This window comes from Podarcis liolepis, assembly GCF_965112155.1.
Source record: "Podarcis liolepis genome assembly, chromosome: 13".
Taxonomy (NCBI): domain Eukaryota; kingdom Metazoa; phylum Chordata; class Lepidosauria; order Squamata; family Lacertidae; genus Podarcis; species Podarcis liolepis.
The window spans coordinates 32,656,857-32,675,329 of NC_139573.1; the positions used below are offsets into that span (position 1 = coordinate 32,656,857).

The 18,473-nt window shown below is 45.5% G+C and overlaps 1 protein-coding gene across 10 annotated transcripts in view; it reads left to right on the forward strand.

Annotated features, from left to right (window-relative positions):
* The first annotated feature begins 6,338 nt into the window (after positions 1-6,338).
* SRCIN1 (SRC kinase signaling inhibitor 1) overlaps positions 6,339-18,473 on the forward strand; it is a 264,954-nt gene continuing 252,819 nt past the window's right edge. For 2 of the 10 annotated variants that reach the window (XM_083469406.1, XM_083469407.1), the window contains exon 1: positions 15,330-15,797. In XM_083469406.1, the coding sequence (XP_083325532.1) occupies positions 15,776-15,797 (22 nt within the window). In that variant the 5' untranslated portion in view covers positions 15,330-15,775. Of the gene's footprint in view, positions 6,625-7,815; positions 7,925-9,191; positions 9,327-11,037; positions 11,249-15,172; positions 15,831-18,473 lie in introns of those variants that run through there. The other 8 variants (XM_083469417.1, XM_083469409.1, XM_083469416.1 and 5 more) reach the window with 8 other exon arrangements.

An 18,473-nucleotide genomic window follows, 5' to 3' on the forward strand; every position in this document is an offset into this window, starting at 1 on the left:
AGTACAGAATATGTATGCATTTTGGAAAATGTCATGTGAACGCAGATTAAGAACCCAGAAGTGAGTGCACAGTAAATAGGGCTGTGAATGCAGCAAAGTATTTTTATGAGTTGGTGGGTGCAAGACACCCTAAATTCCAGATCGAGGTGGTGTTAGAATTTTAATCTCTGTGTTAAAACTTTGTGTCAGATTCGCACGTTAGAACCTAATCAGGACCTATGTGTATTAAGATGTGTGTCAGACACCTCTTTAATCCTAGGGGGCTTGACAATAACTAAAAGCTAATTAAGTCAGGCTAATTTCCTTTTGATGGGACGCGGGTGGCGCTGTGGGTTAAACCACAGAGCCTAGGACTTGCCGATCAGAAGGTTGGCGGTTTGAATCCCCGTGACGGGGTGAGCTCCTGTTGCTCGGTCCCTGCTCCTGCCAACCTAGCAGTTCGAAAGCACATCAAAGTACAAGTAGATAAATAGGTACCGCTCCGGTGGGAAGGTAAATGGCGTTTCTGTGTGCTGCTCTGGTCCACCAGAAGCGGCTTAGTCATACTGGCCACATGACCCAGAAGCTGTCTGCGGACAAACGCCGGCTCCCTCGGCCAATAAAGCGAGATGAGCACTGCAACCCCAGAGTCGGTCACGATTGGACCTATGGTCAGGGGTCTCTTTACCTTTACCTAATTTCCTTTTGAGGTGATAGCCTGGGTGAGCCATTAAGACAACACAAAGGATCAAGGGCAAATCTCTTTTGCAGATGAGCGCTCTCAATGCCAGTGTTATAGGTTAGAGTTCGGGGATTGCAGTTAGGAGTTATGCAATGGAGTTAGCAAGCAGTAGGCTGGAGAGAGAGTCAGAGAGTAACATTTGAGAGTAATGTTTGGGGTCTGCTTAAGTCCAAGGCTGCTGTGGCTATGGGAGAAGCCAGAGCCACTTGGTGTGTTAATGTTGTGAACCCCTCCATTGTAGGTTCAGGTTGTATATGTGTACAGTGGTGCCTCGCAAGACGAAATTAATCCATTCCGCGAATCTCTTCGTCTTGCGGTTTTTTCGTCTTGCGAAGCACAGCTATTAGCGGCTTAGCGGCTATTAACGGCTTAGCGGCTTTAAGAAAAAGGAAACAAACTCGCAAGAACTCGCAAGACGTTTCGTCTTTTGAAGCAAGCCCATAGGGAAATTCGTCTTGCGGAACGACTCAAAAAATGGAAAACTCTTTCGTCTTGTGCGTTTTTCGTCTTGCGAGGCATTCGTCTTGCGAGGTACCACTGTATAAGCAAACCATCTATCATAAAGACACTGCAGTCTCCATTGTGCCTCATTTTCCAAAAGGAAATAACGTCCTGAGTAAGCATGCTCAGAGATTTGAGTGGTGTGTAACAGTATTGTACTTGACCACTGAACTTTGCTCTTTCCTCAATAGACAGCAAATGCTCAAAGAGCACTGCTGATAGGGGGGGGCAGGTCTGACAGACCTGCCAGACCTTAAACTCTATTATGAATCAGCAGCTTTTTGCTGGTTGAAAGAATGGCTACTTCTGGAAAACGTAGACATTTTGGATTTAGAAGGTTTTAATAATGTATTTGGATGGCATGCATACTTGTGATATGATAAGGTCAAAGCACATAAAGCATTTAAAAACCATATTGTCAGGAAAGCATTGTTTAATGTTTGGATAAGATATAAGGACCTACTGGAAAATAAAACCCCAAGGTGGCTGTCACCGATGGAAGCGAAGGCTCAGAAAAAGCTCAATATGGAGGTCAAATGGCCGAAATATTGGGAAATTTTGGAACAAGAGGGAGATAGACTGAAATTGCAGTTTTGAGAAATTAAAAAACAAAGTGCGAGACTGGCTTCATTATTATCAGATAATGGAGGCATACAATTTGGACAAGAAAATTGGCTTCCAGGTGGAAAAATCAAAATTAGAAACAGAACTGTTAGAACCCAAAACTAAGATTTTGTCAAAGATGTATAACTTGCTGTTGAAATGGAATACACAGGATGAAACGGTGAAATCTGCTATGATTAAATGGGCACAAGATGTTGGACATAACATAATGATGGCTGACTGGGAACAGTTATGGACCACAGGTATGAAGTTTACGGCATGCAATGCCTTAAGAGAGAATAATATGAAAATGATATACAGGTGGTACATGACCCCAGTCAAGCTTGCAAAAATCTATCATTTGCCCGATAATAAATGTTGGAAATGTAAAGAAACTGAAGGTACATTCTTTCACCTTTGGTGGACGTGCCCAAGGATTAAGGCTTTCTGGGAGATGATTTATAATGAAATGAAAAAGGTATTTAGATATACCTTTCTGAAGAAACCAGAGGCCTTTCTCCTGGGCATGGTTGGCCAAATGGTGTCAAAGAAGGACAGAACTTTCTTTATGTATGCCACAACAGCAGCAAGAATACTTATTGCAAAATATTGGGAGACACAAGATCTACCCACTCTGGAAGAATGGCAGATGAGGGTGATGGACTACATGGAATTGGCGGAAATGACTGGCAGAATCCGAGACCAGGGTGAAGAGTCGGTGGAAGAAGATTGGAAGAAATTTAAAGACTATTTACAGAAATATTGTAAAATTAATGAATGTTAGAATGATGTTAGAATGAAATTAAGTGGTTCTAGCAGCAATGTCATAAAGGTGTATGAAAAAATGGCCGGTTAATAGGTGAGAACTTAAAGCTATAAAATATTAGGTTAAAGGATTAAGACAAAAACAAAGAGGGAAAGGAATTGCTGAATTAACCAATTGAACTGGAATACAAAAAAAGGGAGGTGAGAGGAGGTCAGGGAAGCAAGGAAATGAAATGTAAGATACGGAAGGATTAATCTGTTTTTAAGTGTTTTTTCTAACTTTTTTCCCTTATATTTTGTATTTTGTATGTTTTTCCCCCCTCTCCTATATTTTCCCTTGTTTCTTTTATTTTTAACTCTGTAATTTCCCCCCCCCTGAAATTTTAATAAATATCATTTAAAACAACAACAACAAAGAGCACTGCTGATAGTGGCATGCCGAAAATGAGTATTTAGCAGGTGTGTGTATGACTGGCTTGCCACAGGTCGATTGCCAACATGTCCAGACTTCTCAGACTGTAATGGCACATTTTGCAGACATTCCCAGGCAAAATCTCAGCTGTGTTAGCAATCCTCCGAAACATTTTCCCGCAGTTGCAAATGCCAGACGCTGCCACTTGCCATCCCAGAATAGATACGCTGTCGCGATGAGTAAAGTAATTGTGCATGGCTCAGTGAGGCTGGGGCGCGAGCTGGTAAAAGACGTTTTTGTTGTTGTTGTTGTTGTTGTTCAAGTGTGTTTCTCAAGATTAGGGGAGTCCAGTTATGTTCTTCATGCCACATCCATTAACTCTCTTGTTGTATGGCTATTTTAAACGTGCGGCTTTAATTAATATTGTAATTTATTTATTTTTAAAAAATTGGTGCTGAAACCCAGGACCGATAATTGTGTAATTTATGTTTTGTCTTGTGAGGCACTTTCCAAGAGGAGGGGCTTTATAAGTCTTTGCAAGGTGAGCAATAAACTAATAATAATAATAATAATAATAATAATAGTTATTTTCTTTTGGTTACCACATGCCCCATGTTTGTTGAAAACAGGAAGCACTGCTCATTACAGAGGACTTGCACAATGCTGCAGGAAATGGCAGTAGCATCTTTCATTCCCTCCTCCATAATGCCCAGTTTATTTACCTGCTGCTTCCTCTACCGCATCATTTGCTATTGTTGGTTGGGGCAGAGAAGTAGGTGTTATATATGGAGAGTGAGCTTGATGCAGATAAGCTGTTGTTTTTGGAGGCAGCCTTTCCCCCCTTTTTAATGTGTGATTCCACTCTGAGAGAGGTTAAAGTGAAGGAAAGCCCAAGAGTATGGCTTCTTCCACCCGCCTTGCTCTTCAACTATTTAGGAGCATAGGAAGCGGCCTTACGGCTGGCCATATAGGCCAGTATTGTCTGCTCGGACCGGCAGCAGCTCTCCAGACTCTGGGTACGAGAGAGGCCTTTCCCATCACCACCCAGGGCCCATTCTAACTGGAGATGCCAGAGTTTGAGCCTGGGATCTACTGTGTACAAACTGTGCCCTCTGTCACCAAGGTGTTGCCCTCCCTACTTGTGGGCTTTACAACAGAGCAGCCTGCTCCATTTCTCTGCAGGTTGCCAGGAAGAAAGATGTTCTCAGGGTTTATCCACGGTAACCTTTTGCCCTTTTCTTTCCAGGCACAGGTCTATGCTTTAAAGCTTGATGTCCAAGCACTCTTTTTTCCTGTCCCTGAGTTCTCCCTGTGAAAATCCACTCTTTAAAGCTGAAGCACAACGAATAGCAATTTGGGTGTTCTTCGGATTGCCGTTTGCTCCGATTCGGCGGTAAAGTACAGATTTTCACGGGAAAGCTCCGGAGCAAAAGAAGAGCGCTCAGTGAGGAAGCTTTAAAGTTTGGACTGTCCCTGAAAGCACAGAGGGAAGTTAAGTGTGGATAAAGCCCCCCTCACTAGCAAACAGAACAAACTGGGGCAGCCTCACCTGATCTTCTCTTATGGGGAGAAAAAGTTGGGAAATGTGCACCCCTGCATATAAAGATTGTGTCAACTGTTTCAAACGTCAGGTGCACCCTCCTGAATAATAGCCCCTGTGGTAGGCTTAGTAGCAGCTGATGCTACTAGCTTTCGTTGATACGTACACCTTTTCTCAAGGGATATGCGAATCTTTGTCAATTTTGATTTTCCTCGGTTTCTCATTTATCCAGTCTTGAGTTTTCTTGTATTTCCATATCAGTTTGTGGTTTTTTTTAAAAAAAAATCCATGTGAATATTCACCAGCATTTTAGTACCAATTTCTCCTAATGTATGAACCTTGGTATGCAATTGTTCCTAATACACACATTTTCCCAATGCATTTCCCCCCTATGTACAGTGGTACCTCAGGTTACATACGCTTCAGGTTACATACTGTAATGCTTGTGCGTAAGTTGCCGCCACTCTCGGCGAGGTTGCCTAGAAAAACCTTTCCCTGGCTGGACAGTCCTGATTCTGCGTCTGTCTCAGTCACTGGCAGAATCCGTCAGTGGGCGTTTCCTGAACTTCTTCCAACACAAAAGTTCCTTGACGGATAGTCTCCGCCTATCCTCTCTGCGCGGAAGTCTTCTGCGCAGGGTGGGTGTGGGCAGTGGAGGACCAATGCTCTCCCCGCTGGTCTCTGGCGAAGAGTCCTGGAGCCATCCCTCCGAAGCCCGCCTCCGCCCGCCTTCCTCCCTGGTGTAACGCTGATTTCCTTCCCCGGTCACTGAGTCCCCTCCTTTCCTGCTGGGACCTTCTCCGGCATCGCTCGGGAGCCCTTCCTCCACTCCTGACTGCAATGGCAGTTCCCCGACACATACGCTTCAGGTTACAGACTCCGCTAACCCAGAAATAGTATTTCAGGTGTAGAACTTTGCTTCAGGATGAGAACAGGATGAGAACGGTGCGGCAGCAGCAGGAGGCCCCATTAGCTAAAGTGGTGCTTCAGGTTAAGAACAGTTTCAGGTTAAGAACGGACCTCCAGAATGAATTAAGTACTTAACCCGAGGTACCACTGTATATGTAACAATGTATATTTGTGCATTGTTTTCATTAATATAAGCATTTTTGTGTGCACTTTAACCTAGTAAATACATCTTGTACATATTCACTTGGATGGAGAACTGCATTGCAAAATTTGGAGAAGGCTGAGTTTGAGTTTGGTTCGCATATTGTTTTGGGAAATGCAAATTGCTTAGGTTCACCTCTCGATGCAAACTGAATTGACTCTCCCCCCCCCCATCTCTCTCCTTTGTTCACAAACATAGCCTGCCATTTCCTCCTGCCTTGATCAAATGATGGCACATCTCTCATATATATATATATGTCAAGGACAAGGTGGGGAGGCAGGGGGAGATAGCTAGCTGAATTGGAACCTGAATTGGAGCCGAAGCCAGTTCTTCCAATCCTGCAGCTTGTTACAAAACTGCTTGGAAACAGCTTTGCTTGGTGAACGAACATTAAGCCACCATTTCGGACATTAACAGGAAAATGCAGTTTAAGCAACTCTGACCAGAATCAGATGCTGAAGCTGGAACATGAAAGGAAGAGATGACGGCAGGGGAGAGCGTGTGGGCCCTACAGTCATTTCTGGCTTGTTAAAATGATAGTTTAGCAAGCTAGGATTGCTGCATCTGAAAGGGCCTATTGAGTTTTCAGCTTCTGTAGCGTGTGGTGAAATGTACCCTTGTGACATCATCACTCTGCGTCTTCCCCAACACCATGCATCATTGGCTGCTGCTGGTAGGGAAAAGCACAGCGTGATGGCCTCAGATGACAATTTAATCACACCTTGTGTAAGTGGAGAACCTTACCTGACCCAGGGATCCTGGTTTTGGCAGCGACACCATGTTTCTCAGAACGCCTTGCTCAGCCTGTGGAACTATGTGTGAAAGCCAGCACTATTCACTGCAGTGATATTTCAAGCCTGCATCAAAAACAAAAGGGCTTGCTGGGAGCTCAAGGCAATTTGTTCCCCAGGCTTGTGTACACTGCAAATGTAAACAGGCGTCCAGACCTGCTTAGCTGTAATGGCTCCAGAGTAAGTAAGCTTGGGACTTGCAGCCCTGTAAGGGGCTGGGATCTCTTTACCGCTTGAAGCAATTTGTATCGTCCTCACAAAACTATATGGGGGTGGCAATGCAGAGGTATGGCTGTGTGCACACTATAACTTTAAAACACATTTTAAAGGATTCAAAGGATTCTGGGCAGTGCGGTTACTGGGAATTGTAGCTTTGTGAGCGGTAAATTTCAGTGCCCAGGATTCTTTGGGGGAAATAATGTGCTTTATTTTTATTTAGTTAGTTAGTTTATATCTCCCCTTTTCCTGCCAGGAACTCAAGTTGGCATATATGGTTCTCCCTTTCTCCCTTTAATCCCCACAACAACCCTGGGAGGTAGGGTAGGCTGAGAGCAGTGCTGGCCCAAGGTCCCTCAGTGAGCTTCATGGGGATTTGAACCCAGGTCTCCCAGGTCTTTGTCCAGCTACTGCACCTCTCTCTCTCTCTCTCTCTCTCTCTCTCTCTCTCTCTCTCTCTCTCTCTCTCTCTGTGTGTGTGTGTGTGTGCAGCCTATGACACTTCAAAATCCAGATTAGATGTGCAGAGCAGCCACATCCAATGCAAATAGGGACCTTTGTTTTGGAGAAGCAAAACAGAATAGCCCCCACTATTAGGGTTGCTGTCCTTTTCCTAGGAGACTCTGAGTTATCTCTGTGACAAGCAGTAACAGAACATAAATAGCTGTTCCCCAGTATAGAGGAAATAGAGCAATTTCCCTTTTGCATTCCTCCCTATCATCCAGCAGTTAAAGGAGCCATGTCAGAAAACAGTATCTGAAATCGGAGTCTTCAGGGCGATGAGGGTAGATGCATTTCCTTGTGAGATTTGGAGTGTTGTTTACTGGTGTGATAGTTTCATTGACTGGATGGTTGGGAAAAGCATGACCGTGGTGTGTATGCGAGTGAAATTGTCCCATTTCAAATGAATAATGTGCTACATGTTTTCCTGATGTTGTAAGCACACCACCATAAATACATGGGTTTCTAGCCCACCATTACACCAGTCAAATCCCTGCTTAGCTTCCACCATGCTGCAGCATGAGGCGCTCCCCATTTCCGGGGGTCACTTTCAGACTGTCGCTATTTTGGGGTAAGATTCTGTCATGTGACAAAGACACATGAGAGCAGAAGCAGCAAAGCAGGCTGGGAAGTGCTGGGACTGCACAGTCATTTGGGCCTACTAAAGTTATTCAGGCTGAAAAAACTTGGTAGCCAGTTTCTCTTTTGTGCTCTCTGTAAGATGTCAGTGAGAGTCTGTCTGCTTTAGCTATGAACAGAGTCTGTATGTAATCTCAGTCAAACTGTCTGGAACCATGTTGTTTATGAAGAAGTTTATTTTAACTCAGAAAAGCTTTTATTCTTTAAAACTCTGCATTATTAATTTACGCTGCGCATCAGATTCAGTCGCATGCTGGCAGATTCAGGTATCACAGTTACAGTGGATTGGAAGCTCTTGCTCAACAAGCCTTCTCCCCCTGCCCCCTCCCCAAAATGGACTTTTTGCTACGAAGTAAAATGATGGGAAAATGTGCTAGAAAGTGCAGAATGACACATCGTCGTCTGAGCTCCCTGCAAACAAGGAGAGAGCAATGGCTTCTTAAACAGATGCCGTTGTCTAATCTCCTTGCAAACAAATCCAGAAGGACATTCCATAAAGAGGTTGGCTGGAAGCACCCTACGATTGTGTGGATCAGCCACACTGGTCAGCAAAATGTTTTGATCTGTCTGTGAATAAGGATCACCTTTCTCTCCCCAACCACATATATGCAAGTCGGGATGGGTGGGTTAAAAGGTGCATGAAAGGTGTCTTATCTGAAGCAGCAGCAGAAGAAATTGTATGTGTTGGGAGCGGGTAAAAGCAAGTTCGGAGTGACTCATGTTTTTTTAAAAGAGGCTATATATTTATAAAGTCTTCCCACACAAGCTTCCCACACGCATCTGTCCCTTGGTTATACTGTCATCCCTGTAATCGCACCCTGACAACAGTGTTGTGGACACAGGCGTGTTAATCTGCCTTGTCTTCTGTGCAAACATGCAACTAGCCCTTGCAGGTTGTGCAGGGCTAGCCATTAAAAACAGCCACTTATAACTCTCTTCTCATCTCTTTCCATAACTGTATCCTAAGGATCTACCCAAAGCAACAAAAGCTCCTGTACTCTTTGGAAGCTTTTGCAGATTTTTCAAAGGGCCTTGACTCATGCAGAAGAAACCTCAGAAGGTTTTCAGAATCTTCCTTCCCACCTTTCTTTCTGCATTACAGTCAGATCTTGGGTATACTTTGAACTAAAGAAATATCAAATCTGAAGCCTCCCATCAAGTTTCGCAGCTTGTATGTACTATGCAAATTGAGCAAATCTGCATGTATTTGCTTGTTTTGCATACTTTTCTTTTCCTAATTTCTGTAGAGCCTTCAGAAGAGCAAAGGGATGTGCAGGACCCTAGTGGAAATATAAAAACAAAAAACAAAATTAAAAGGGGTTGGTGTTTTTGTTTTGTTTTGTTTGCTTTTATTATCGTGTTGTTAAGGGTGATTGATTTTTTTTTTTAAGGTCTCCACTTCTCTGTGAAATGAGTATTTGGTACCGACCACAAGAGTTTCTTTCTTTGCTTTCCGAATGTATCCCTCGGTTCAGAAACCATCAGCAACCCTGGCCTTATGGATTTCAGCGCTCTGATCCTCAGAGGTAGTGCGACGACATGGGGAGCAGTGCACCGTGCAGCAGTTTTACGTGAGGGAATGTGTGGAGTAGCAGTGACAGCACTTTTGCATGCTGGGGTGGCACAGAATGAGGGAGCAGTGAGATCAGGGGAGATGGCCACATATTCACACACCCCTCTTTTATCATCCATCCAAGCAGCCGAGGAGTACGATCAGAGTTCAGGGACAAATTCCAGCTGGGCATAAACACTTGGGCTGTGAAGCAGGGCCAGTAAGGGGTGTGGCCTGGTTGGTTAGGGTTCCAAAGGTCCAAAACAGAAGCCTAGAGCAGTGTTTCCCAACCTTTTTTGGGCAAAGGCACACTTGTTTCATGAAAAAAATCTCGAGGCACACCACCATGCCAGATGGGGAAAGGTCACTTTTTACTTATGTAAAAAAAAATATAAAAAAATAGTAACAGCATAGAAGGTAATGGTTAGGCTAGCATCCCTCTTCCAAATATGCTAGGTTTTTATTTGCAGGGACTGTTCTACATGGGAAAGCATTCAGCACTGTCATTCTCCCATCTGCCATCTGAATTGGTACTATTCTGGGTCAACTTACTCTGCTGCATGTGTAGATGAAAATGGCACCAAGTGTGGGGGAGGGGGCAGAACAGGTTTCAGATACAGGATATTAAGCATACACGTACTTCAGATGGAACTGGTTGCTTGCTTTGCAAGTTTTCATTTCCCAAATGACTGCCTTGGCAAGTGCAATACCTACCAGGCTCAACGCCGGTCTCGCGCTGCCGCTTCCCACGCTCTCAAGGACCCGGGAGGAGGAAGGCGTGAAGGGAATCCCGAAGGCGCGAAAACCTCGCGCATGCGCAGGCCTTCCGCCTGCGACAGCCCAGTAGGCCGGCCGAAGCGAGCGGCGATGGGATGTGGGAGCTCGCTCGCTCGCCGCCCCGCGTGTGCCTATGTAGGGCACGTTACAGCCCCGTGACGTCAGCGCCACGCAGGCAGCCAGGCAGGCAGACGGCGAGAGCCCCACGCTGGGCGGCCTCTCCTCGCCGCCGCCGCCCCGCCTCTCGCCGCCCGACTCGCCCGCCTCCCTCCCACGGCACACCAGGCAACGTCTCGCGGCACACTAGTGTGCCGCGGAACACCAGTTGGGAAACACTGGCCTAGAGGGCCACATTTGGCCCCTGGGCCTAAGACTCCCCACCCCTGTAGCCAGAAGGGAAAATATCCTTCTTGGTGCCAACAGGGAAGTCTCGGCTAGAAGAGGGATATGATCTTGGTGGAATGGAGGAGGCTGATTGAATTGGCCGATTCTTCTGGTGTCTAAAATATGCCTCCTTTTTGTGAATGTTTCCTTGCTGAGGACCTGGAACAAACCTTTTAGAAGTAATCCCTTTCTCTGGGCCCCTCTTTCTCTCTGTCTTGCTCGCTCTCTTTCTGTGTGTGCCAGCCAGGTCTAGACAGCCAGGATGTAAAAAGATCAATGGTCATCTTTTCAATTATTCATTGATTTATTTCCTTTTCACTTTGCTTGTTCTTAAAACAAGTGTGTTTGTGTGAGGGAGGGTGGGCAGGGGGAAAGAAGCAATGGGAGTTTCAAGCACCTCCACCCAGAGACACACCTGCTTTCTAGTGATGGAGAAGCTTCCTCCAGGGAAGACCTCCCCACACCAATCAGCCTCCTCCCTACCCCCCTCTCTCTAATTCATTCCTGCTGTGTGCTTTTCCCAGAGGTGGATACCTGATCTCCTTGGAAGCCCCAAGAAGAGCAAACGCTGTACGTACCTGTCTCAACGCGCTCCTAAAATTACAGGTACCAAATGCCGGGAGGGGAAAAAGAAGACAAAGGCACCCCAGTTTTCCAGGCCTGCTTTCCACTCACCAGGACTTCAAAGCGGAGCCCAGCACCAGTCTGTGTTACCTTGGCTGTCCCTTTCGTGAGGTGAGTAACCAGTTTTGCTTAGTAGTGCATGGCTTGGAGCGGCGAAGAGGTGCAAAGGGTGGGAGAGGTATAATTCATGTGAAAATGAGTGGCGGTGGCAAGAGGCACCTGTGCTGCGTTTACATATCTTACCTTGAGAAAAATGCTGTGGAGCCGGGCTGTCACTTCTCCCAGATCTGTTTGAACTTTGCAGTTCAGAAACGACGACCTGCCCTTTTAAAATAAAGGGCTTGGTGGATAGGTGGAGCTAATGTGTTGTCGCTGTTCTTTGAAATAGGCATTTGAGAACTTTCTCTTTGGATTTCTTTCTGGTGCTGCATAGTCGCTAAGAGACTGAGAGATGAATCAGGCAGCCCCTGGTTCGTATGTTGCCTAGGCAGTCTTGGGGTGCCCAATATTATTTCAGCCTCCACACACCCCATCTGCAGTATGGGGATAATAATACTCACCTGTCTTATTGGGTTGTTTATTGCAACAAATGTAATGCATGAACAATCTCTGAACACTCAAAAGCACAATGGAAGTTTGTGTTTCATAATCATTTAGGGTTGTTGTTATTATTATTATGCTTGTTCCCCTCCAAAAGGTTAAAGGCAGGCAATAATGGATTTAAAAAGCAAATGTAAACTACTGTATCCCATTAAACGCCAATCCCACATAAACTTTAAAAATCATAGTAGATGAAAAAAACACTATTATTACTTCACTGGACCCCAAACATCAGCCTATGGGGTAAGCTTCAAAAAAGAAAAGAAAAGGGGGGAAAAGAATGTTTTTTTGGGGGGGAGAGTTTTATTACTCCAGGACAGTCACGAAGAAAGCCTCTCCATGTGTCCTTGGCTGTCTTGAAAGTCGTGCAAAGCTGCTGTTGCTAAGAGGATGTTTGATCTTAGTGGGATGGGACATAAGCAGAGCTGTACTTACTCTGTGCTAAAGGACAGAGAGAAAAGGGAGAAATATCAGCAAGAACATTCTCCCGCAAGAAAAGCTGAATTCTGTGTATCATGCATTTTCTTCTTCTACTAATCAGGGGAAGGAGTTGTACTGAGCACAGAACCCCTGGTCCCTTTGCAATCGAGAATCCTGTTCAGCTCCACTTGCCTTTGGCTTCTACACTGTCATCTCCATGCTTCCCAACCAACCTATGTGGCTTAAAGGCCCTAGAGCCTTGTTAAGGATCCTAAATTCATACATCCCTACTTAGAAGATGCACAGGCTCTGGCCTTGGCGCCCCCCCCCCCAATGGAACATTCACTATGAATGCCTCTCTGCACACCCTTGTTGAACAAACAAGGGCATTCCTACAAGAGCATTTGATCTTGTGCAAGGTGATGTGATATGGAAGAGTCAACAGTGTCTCATGTTGCATGGCTCACACATTTGACTCAAGGCCCCTTGGCTGTCTATAGCACTATAGCACTACAAAGCTGGTGCTGCAAAATCAAGGGGTCCACTGAGCTCCTGGCAGGCCAGCCTTATTGCCCTTTAGATCAGCCTTGTAAGGAAGCCCACAGAAGTTAATAACATGCAAAAATGTTTGCTTGCCTGCTGAGGGGCTAATAGCCTGTGATTCCATGCTGGCCACAGACGGGGAAGCCCCCTCCTCCTTGGCTGGCAATGATACTCAAGCTGCTGGCTTCTTAGACTAGTAAGAAAATGAAATAAAGGAAAAGAAGGACTCCTACCCAGTGGGTTGGTTAAGGAAGGACAGATTGCTCCACCTACTCTCTGCCATTCCCTTCTGTTGTGGCTAGCATGGAACCGAGTGGAAAGGCAGAGGAGATGGGCAATACTCTGTCTCTTTTCTGCCAGAGTTCATGATCACAGCCTCAGGCTATTAGCCAAGTTGTTAAATCAGCCTTGTATTTCGATGCCATGCCAAGACTGCCTTGCTTCTCCCCAGCTTTTAATTAACAATAGTGCACCTTTTATGTCTCTTTATGGCTGCTGCTTTTAGTCTTGTGCTGCTACTTTATTACTGTTCGTGGTTTCATTGTTTTATGAATTTTGTTCTAAGCTGCCTTGAAAATTAGTTTATAAAGGGAAAGGTGGAGTATAAGCATTTGCTATTCAAAATAAATAACAAATACCTGGCTGACATGCTGCATACAAATGGCAGGCCGTAGGTTTAACAGCAGTGGGCTGTACGTTTGCAGGCCTTGCGTAATGTTTTCTGGGTTAAACTGGGAACTGTAGTTTAAGGGTGCTGGGAATTTCAGTTACATGAGGGGCATACTAGAGTTTCCAGGTTTCTGTGGGCGAAGTCATGTCCATGGTGCGTACACAGCCTGAAAAAGAGGGCATTTCTGGTAAGGATTGTCAAGACTTTGATAAACCTCTCCTTCTTCATCTGTTTTGAGATTGACATGGAATAAGAGACAAAATGATTGGTTTCTGACTTGGGTTTAGTTCCCTGCTGATCCATCAGCCCAGTAAATGCCTTCTAACATTGCAATTTTACGTAAGTTTACCTGGAAGTATGACCAGTTAAGTCCAGTGGTGTCTAGCAGGCCATCTTCTTCCTCTCTCAGCCTTCATTCTCCCCCTTCTAAAATTATTAGGAGCGGTGCCCTACCTTTCAGGGTTGCTATGGAGGAATGATGGCATTGCATTTTATGTGCACGAAAATGTCGCATAAATAAACCTCTGCATGGGGTGGACCTCTTTGTATGTTTTGTAGAACCAGGTTACTAGAGGGAGGTCAGTGGCAAGTTGCAGACACAGAAAGCCTGCTTATATTCACTTTAAGCCCGGGATTAATTATCCCACATATTGTTGCCAAAAGAAAACGAGCTTCCCTCCAGCCGGGAACACAGTATGATAGTGCCTTCTGTTCATTTAACAATCTCCTCCAGTCAGTAGGGTGCAAACAAAGTGCTGTCTTCTGCAGCACTCCAGCATGCTCCCTACCAATTGCCTCACATGATGCAATCCAATAGGCACCCATATTCATAGGCATGAAGCGACCAAGGAATTGCACATAAAAGAGTACTTCTAAAATAAATGCCTTGTTGCAGATAACCTATGTGAACTGTCTGCCTGCTGTTTGTGATGGACTCCCTTGTTTTAGAGAATCTTCAGCTAGATCCTATAATTCTTTGGTTCTCTTCACCCTCCTTAACTCACTACAAATGTCTGTATTTGCAGGTTTGGGGCAAGCTTGAGGACTAGAAGCGTTTCTTAAAATAAAAATTCAGAGATACTCTTGCAAGCCAGGTTGGGGGTTAGGGTGGAGAGTGACCAGCTTCCAGGCTAGAAAACTAGATCCAAACTTGCTGCTGCCTTGGTGATAATTATGTGAAAAGAACGCTGAGCTGCCAAACAGTGGACTGAGAATGGCTGAGGCATGATTGACAGCTGCCACGCTGTCTGGGGGAAATGATTGCAACAAAGAAACTGCATTGAGCTTATTCTTCCATCTCCTTCTCCTACTCCCATCACCCCTTCCAATTTTCTTTTCTGATGAAATTGTCCCTTCCAGTGAAATCAATACCAATTTCCATCTGGAGATGGGGGTGGGGGTGGGGGCGCTGTGAGTGACGGCCGCAGATTGTAGAGCTTCCGCTGATTTCTCTTCCGCCCTCTCTGTTTCAAATGCATCTTTCAAGTAACATTTTGCACTCTATGTCGTTTTGTCTTCTCAACAACCCTGCAGGGTAGGGCTTGGAACAGGACAATGCCTAGGCTCCTATCTCCAGGCAGCTGTGGATGTGATTTGCGTAGACTGCTCCATTGGCCTTCTGAGTCCCATATCTTTACCTTCTGACCAGTGGCATACATTTGTGGGCAGAGGATAAAGTGGCTGGGGATAGGGAGGCCACTGGACTCAAGTCGTGCCATAGCCTTTGGCAAGTTGCCACCCCCAATACTCCTGTCAAATAGGAATATATGTGTGTTTTCACAGCACATACCTGTGAACAACTTTACTACATGTAGGTTCATGGTTGCAGCAGTTCTAGGGTTACCCTGTCTATACGTTACCTGTGGAACCCAGCTTATGCAGAGAGAAGGGGAGAGAGAGAAAGAGAGAGAGAGAGAAGGGGGAAGCCACGGATTTGCCTTTGCATTGCGGCCACACAGGTTCGGCTGCCTCCACCGGACTTGGCAGCATATGCCAGTAATTATGCACCGCCCTTGTATTCTTATTACCACCGTGATATCCTCCTGGCGTTTGTGCTAGACACCCATCTCTGAATAAAAGGTAGGGGCCTTTAAGAGGGGGAGAAGGGGAGAGAGAGAGTATGTGTCTCCCCCCAGCACATTAATCTATCATGAGCTAATGTGTTTTGCCCATTCTGTTCCTTTGTACTATCGCCAAGGCGTGCGCGCACACACACACACACTCACCCACCCGCACACACACACACACTCACCCGCACTCTCTTGTTGCACTTCTGCCACCGAGCTCTGATGGTTGGCTGGGCCTGAGCGAGTCCGCGAGAGACAGAGAGAGAGAGAAAGAAAGAGAGAGGCAGAGTGACTGACAGACAAGGCAGACGGAGGCAGAGGAACAAAGCCGAGACAACAATGGGAAATACACCGTCTCAAGGCATGTCAATGTTCATCCATTCTTAAGTAGCAGGTATTTTTTTTTATTGGTGTTTTGTTTTTTTTCTCAACCCTCCCTTTCTCTTTCCCAAACCCCTCCGGTACCTTAACGATGCTCCTGCTGCTCTGGTCGTGCCCTTATAGCCGGAGGTGTTGGCGTTTTGCTTGGAATCGAAACACAGGGAATGGACGTGGTTGTGGTGTTGTTATCATTTTTTTGTAAAGGGGAAAAAGGGGTGTGTGACGGGGTGACAGAAGCTCCCCCTGCCCCTTGTGGTTGGGGAAGCAAGGTAGGATTCTGACTATCAAATCTGCCACTTAAGTGGGTGGTAGGGTGTGTGTGCTGGGGGAGAGATCTTAATATATAAACACTGAGCAGTTGTGCGGCCAGTGCTTTCTTTGGGTCTGTATATTTCCCCACCCCATTGTTGTCAAGGCTGCTGAGCTCCGGGGAGATTAACTAGCTACCGAATCCGCTGCCCTAGAAATATTGCTGAAAATAGAGGGGGGAGGGGGGACAGGCAGCACATATTGATAGGTAGAAGAACCTCTTTGTTACCTCCCCCCCCCCGCCACCTGGCATGAAAAGGTACATAAAGATTTGCCTGCTGATTTCAGTTTGTCAATGGTTGCACTGCTGTTTCTCCCCCTCCCCACACATAAACCACCCCTTTTTATTATTATTATTTTTTCTCCCCTGCTGGAGATTAAGGTTGTTGCTGACTGCTTTGTTAACTCGGGAAGGCAGTAGGGACTGGGGGAAGAGAAAGTAACTGAGAGAAAGAAAGAGAAAAGATGTGAAGAGGAGAGACGATTGATGGGGGTTTTCTTCTTCGTCTTCTTCTCAGTAGCTTGAGTGTGATCGCAGAGTGGGAGACCCTTTGGATTTCAGGTTGCATCGCCAACTTGGGGATTCTTTGCTTCCTTCCTTGAGCATCGGTGCAGGACCAAAATAAAGAAAAGAAAGCCACATCAAGGATATGAGAGGGGAGAACAGAAAAGAATGCATTGATTTCTTTCTCTCTCTCACCTTTGTGATGCAGAACATAGGATGCTTGTGTGGGGACATGCATGACGGATGGTTAAGAAGCACGTTTCCCAGGAGATGTTGTGCACGCAAATGTACGTGTTGGAGGTATCTTAGATATGTGCAATTCTTTTGTAAAAAAATCACCTAGCAAGGTTCTTTCTCTCTCTTCACCCTCTCCCCACTTGGCCAGCTACCATGTGCCAGCCTCTTTCAAGGGAAGAGCTTGTGGTTGAGTTGGGTGTCCACTTGAGGTTCACAAGAGGGTCTGGAAGAGAAGAGTCTTATGGTGCGAGACCGGTCTCTGTTGGGAGGAGTAAGGAAACGGAGAGATGGTTGATGTTGGGGTTACGGCTGGCTTAGCCATGGAGGCAACCACATAATGGCCTGGGGTTGCCAGAATTCCAGGGGCATCTTACCTTAGCTATGCAGATGTCTTGAGGAGGGAGCCCCTGCCTTGACTTTTGCAAGAAGTGCACAAGAGCAGCTTAACAGCTCCCTCGAGGGGTGAAACCCCCACCCCTCCTGCATTTCACTGGGACACACAGGGCAGGAATCTTCCTATCTTCACCTGTCTCCTTCCTGGCACCGATGCAGTTTTAAATTGAAGGGAGTGAAATTAAACATGAATACGAGGCAAATAGGATAACGCTCAAGTTTTAGATCATTAAATGTGCTATTGCTATTCCACTTGCCGTTTGATAAGACATTATCATGAATAACAACAATAATTTAATTCATTAGTTACTTCGTTTGAAGCGTCTCTAGGCAATTTCACAATACAACAAAACATAAAGACGATTGCATTTACAAAAAACAATTTAAAATAATTTCGTATATAAAAGTGATTTCAAATCCAATACAGGTACTGATAAGACAATACAGATAAGACATGCGTAGGTGCATGGATTTTAATTCATTTGCAGCAGCAAAAAGAAACCTTGGGGGAAGTGGGAATTCTAAAAGGCAAGAGAGATTTGCTTAAGGGTTTGGAGGAGCAGAAGCCCTTTGTGTTTCTTTCATACGTTATCCTTGACAGAGCAACAGAAGGATTTTTTCTCCTAGGTATGTGTGATCTGGCCTCTAAGGCGGGAGTTGTCCAGTTCCAAAAAGTTCTCTGTTTTGCCCCTGTCCTCACCTGCCCCTTTACCGCGGTTCCTGGCCTTGATCTGCTGGCAGTAGGGGAGATTTGAAAATCAAAATGTATGTGCTGATAATAAAGCTAGTGACAAAGATGAATAAATCTGAGGTTTGTGGGATTCTCAGTGTTTGGTGGTGGGTAAAGAAAGACATTTCTAAGAAAAAACCACGGCCTTTTATGTTCGTAGAAGTGCTGCAACGTTGTTGAATCAAAAAATAAAATAGATGCCGTGCTTAGGTACACAAGCAACTGCTTGGCTCGTATAATACAATAGAAAGGGGTTTGGAACTTTTCCCTTTGTTTAGAATCAGGCTGCTGAGGAGGACAGAGTGACACAGGGCAAGGAAGGAAGAGTTTCGAAGGGCGTGTGAGTCAGGGAGGAGTTGGGGAGCTTAAAGGAGTCAGCAGGGCAGAGACTAGGCTCACCAGAGAAAGACACAGCATTTTAAAAATACAGAACCATGGAATGGCAAGAGTTGGAAGGTAACCCCAAGGGTCATCTAGTCCAA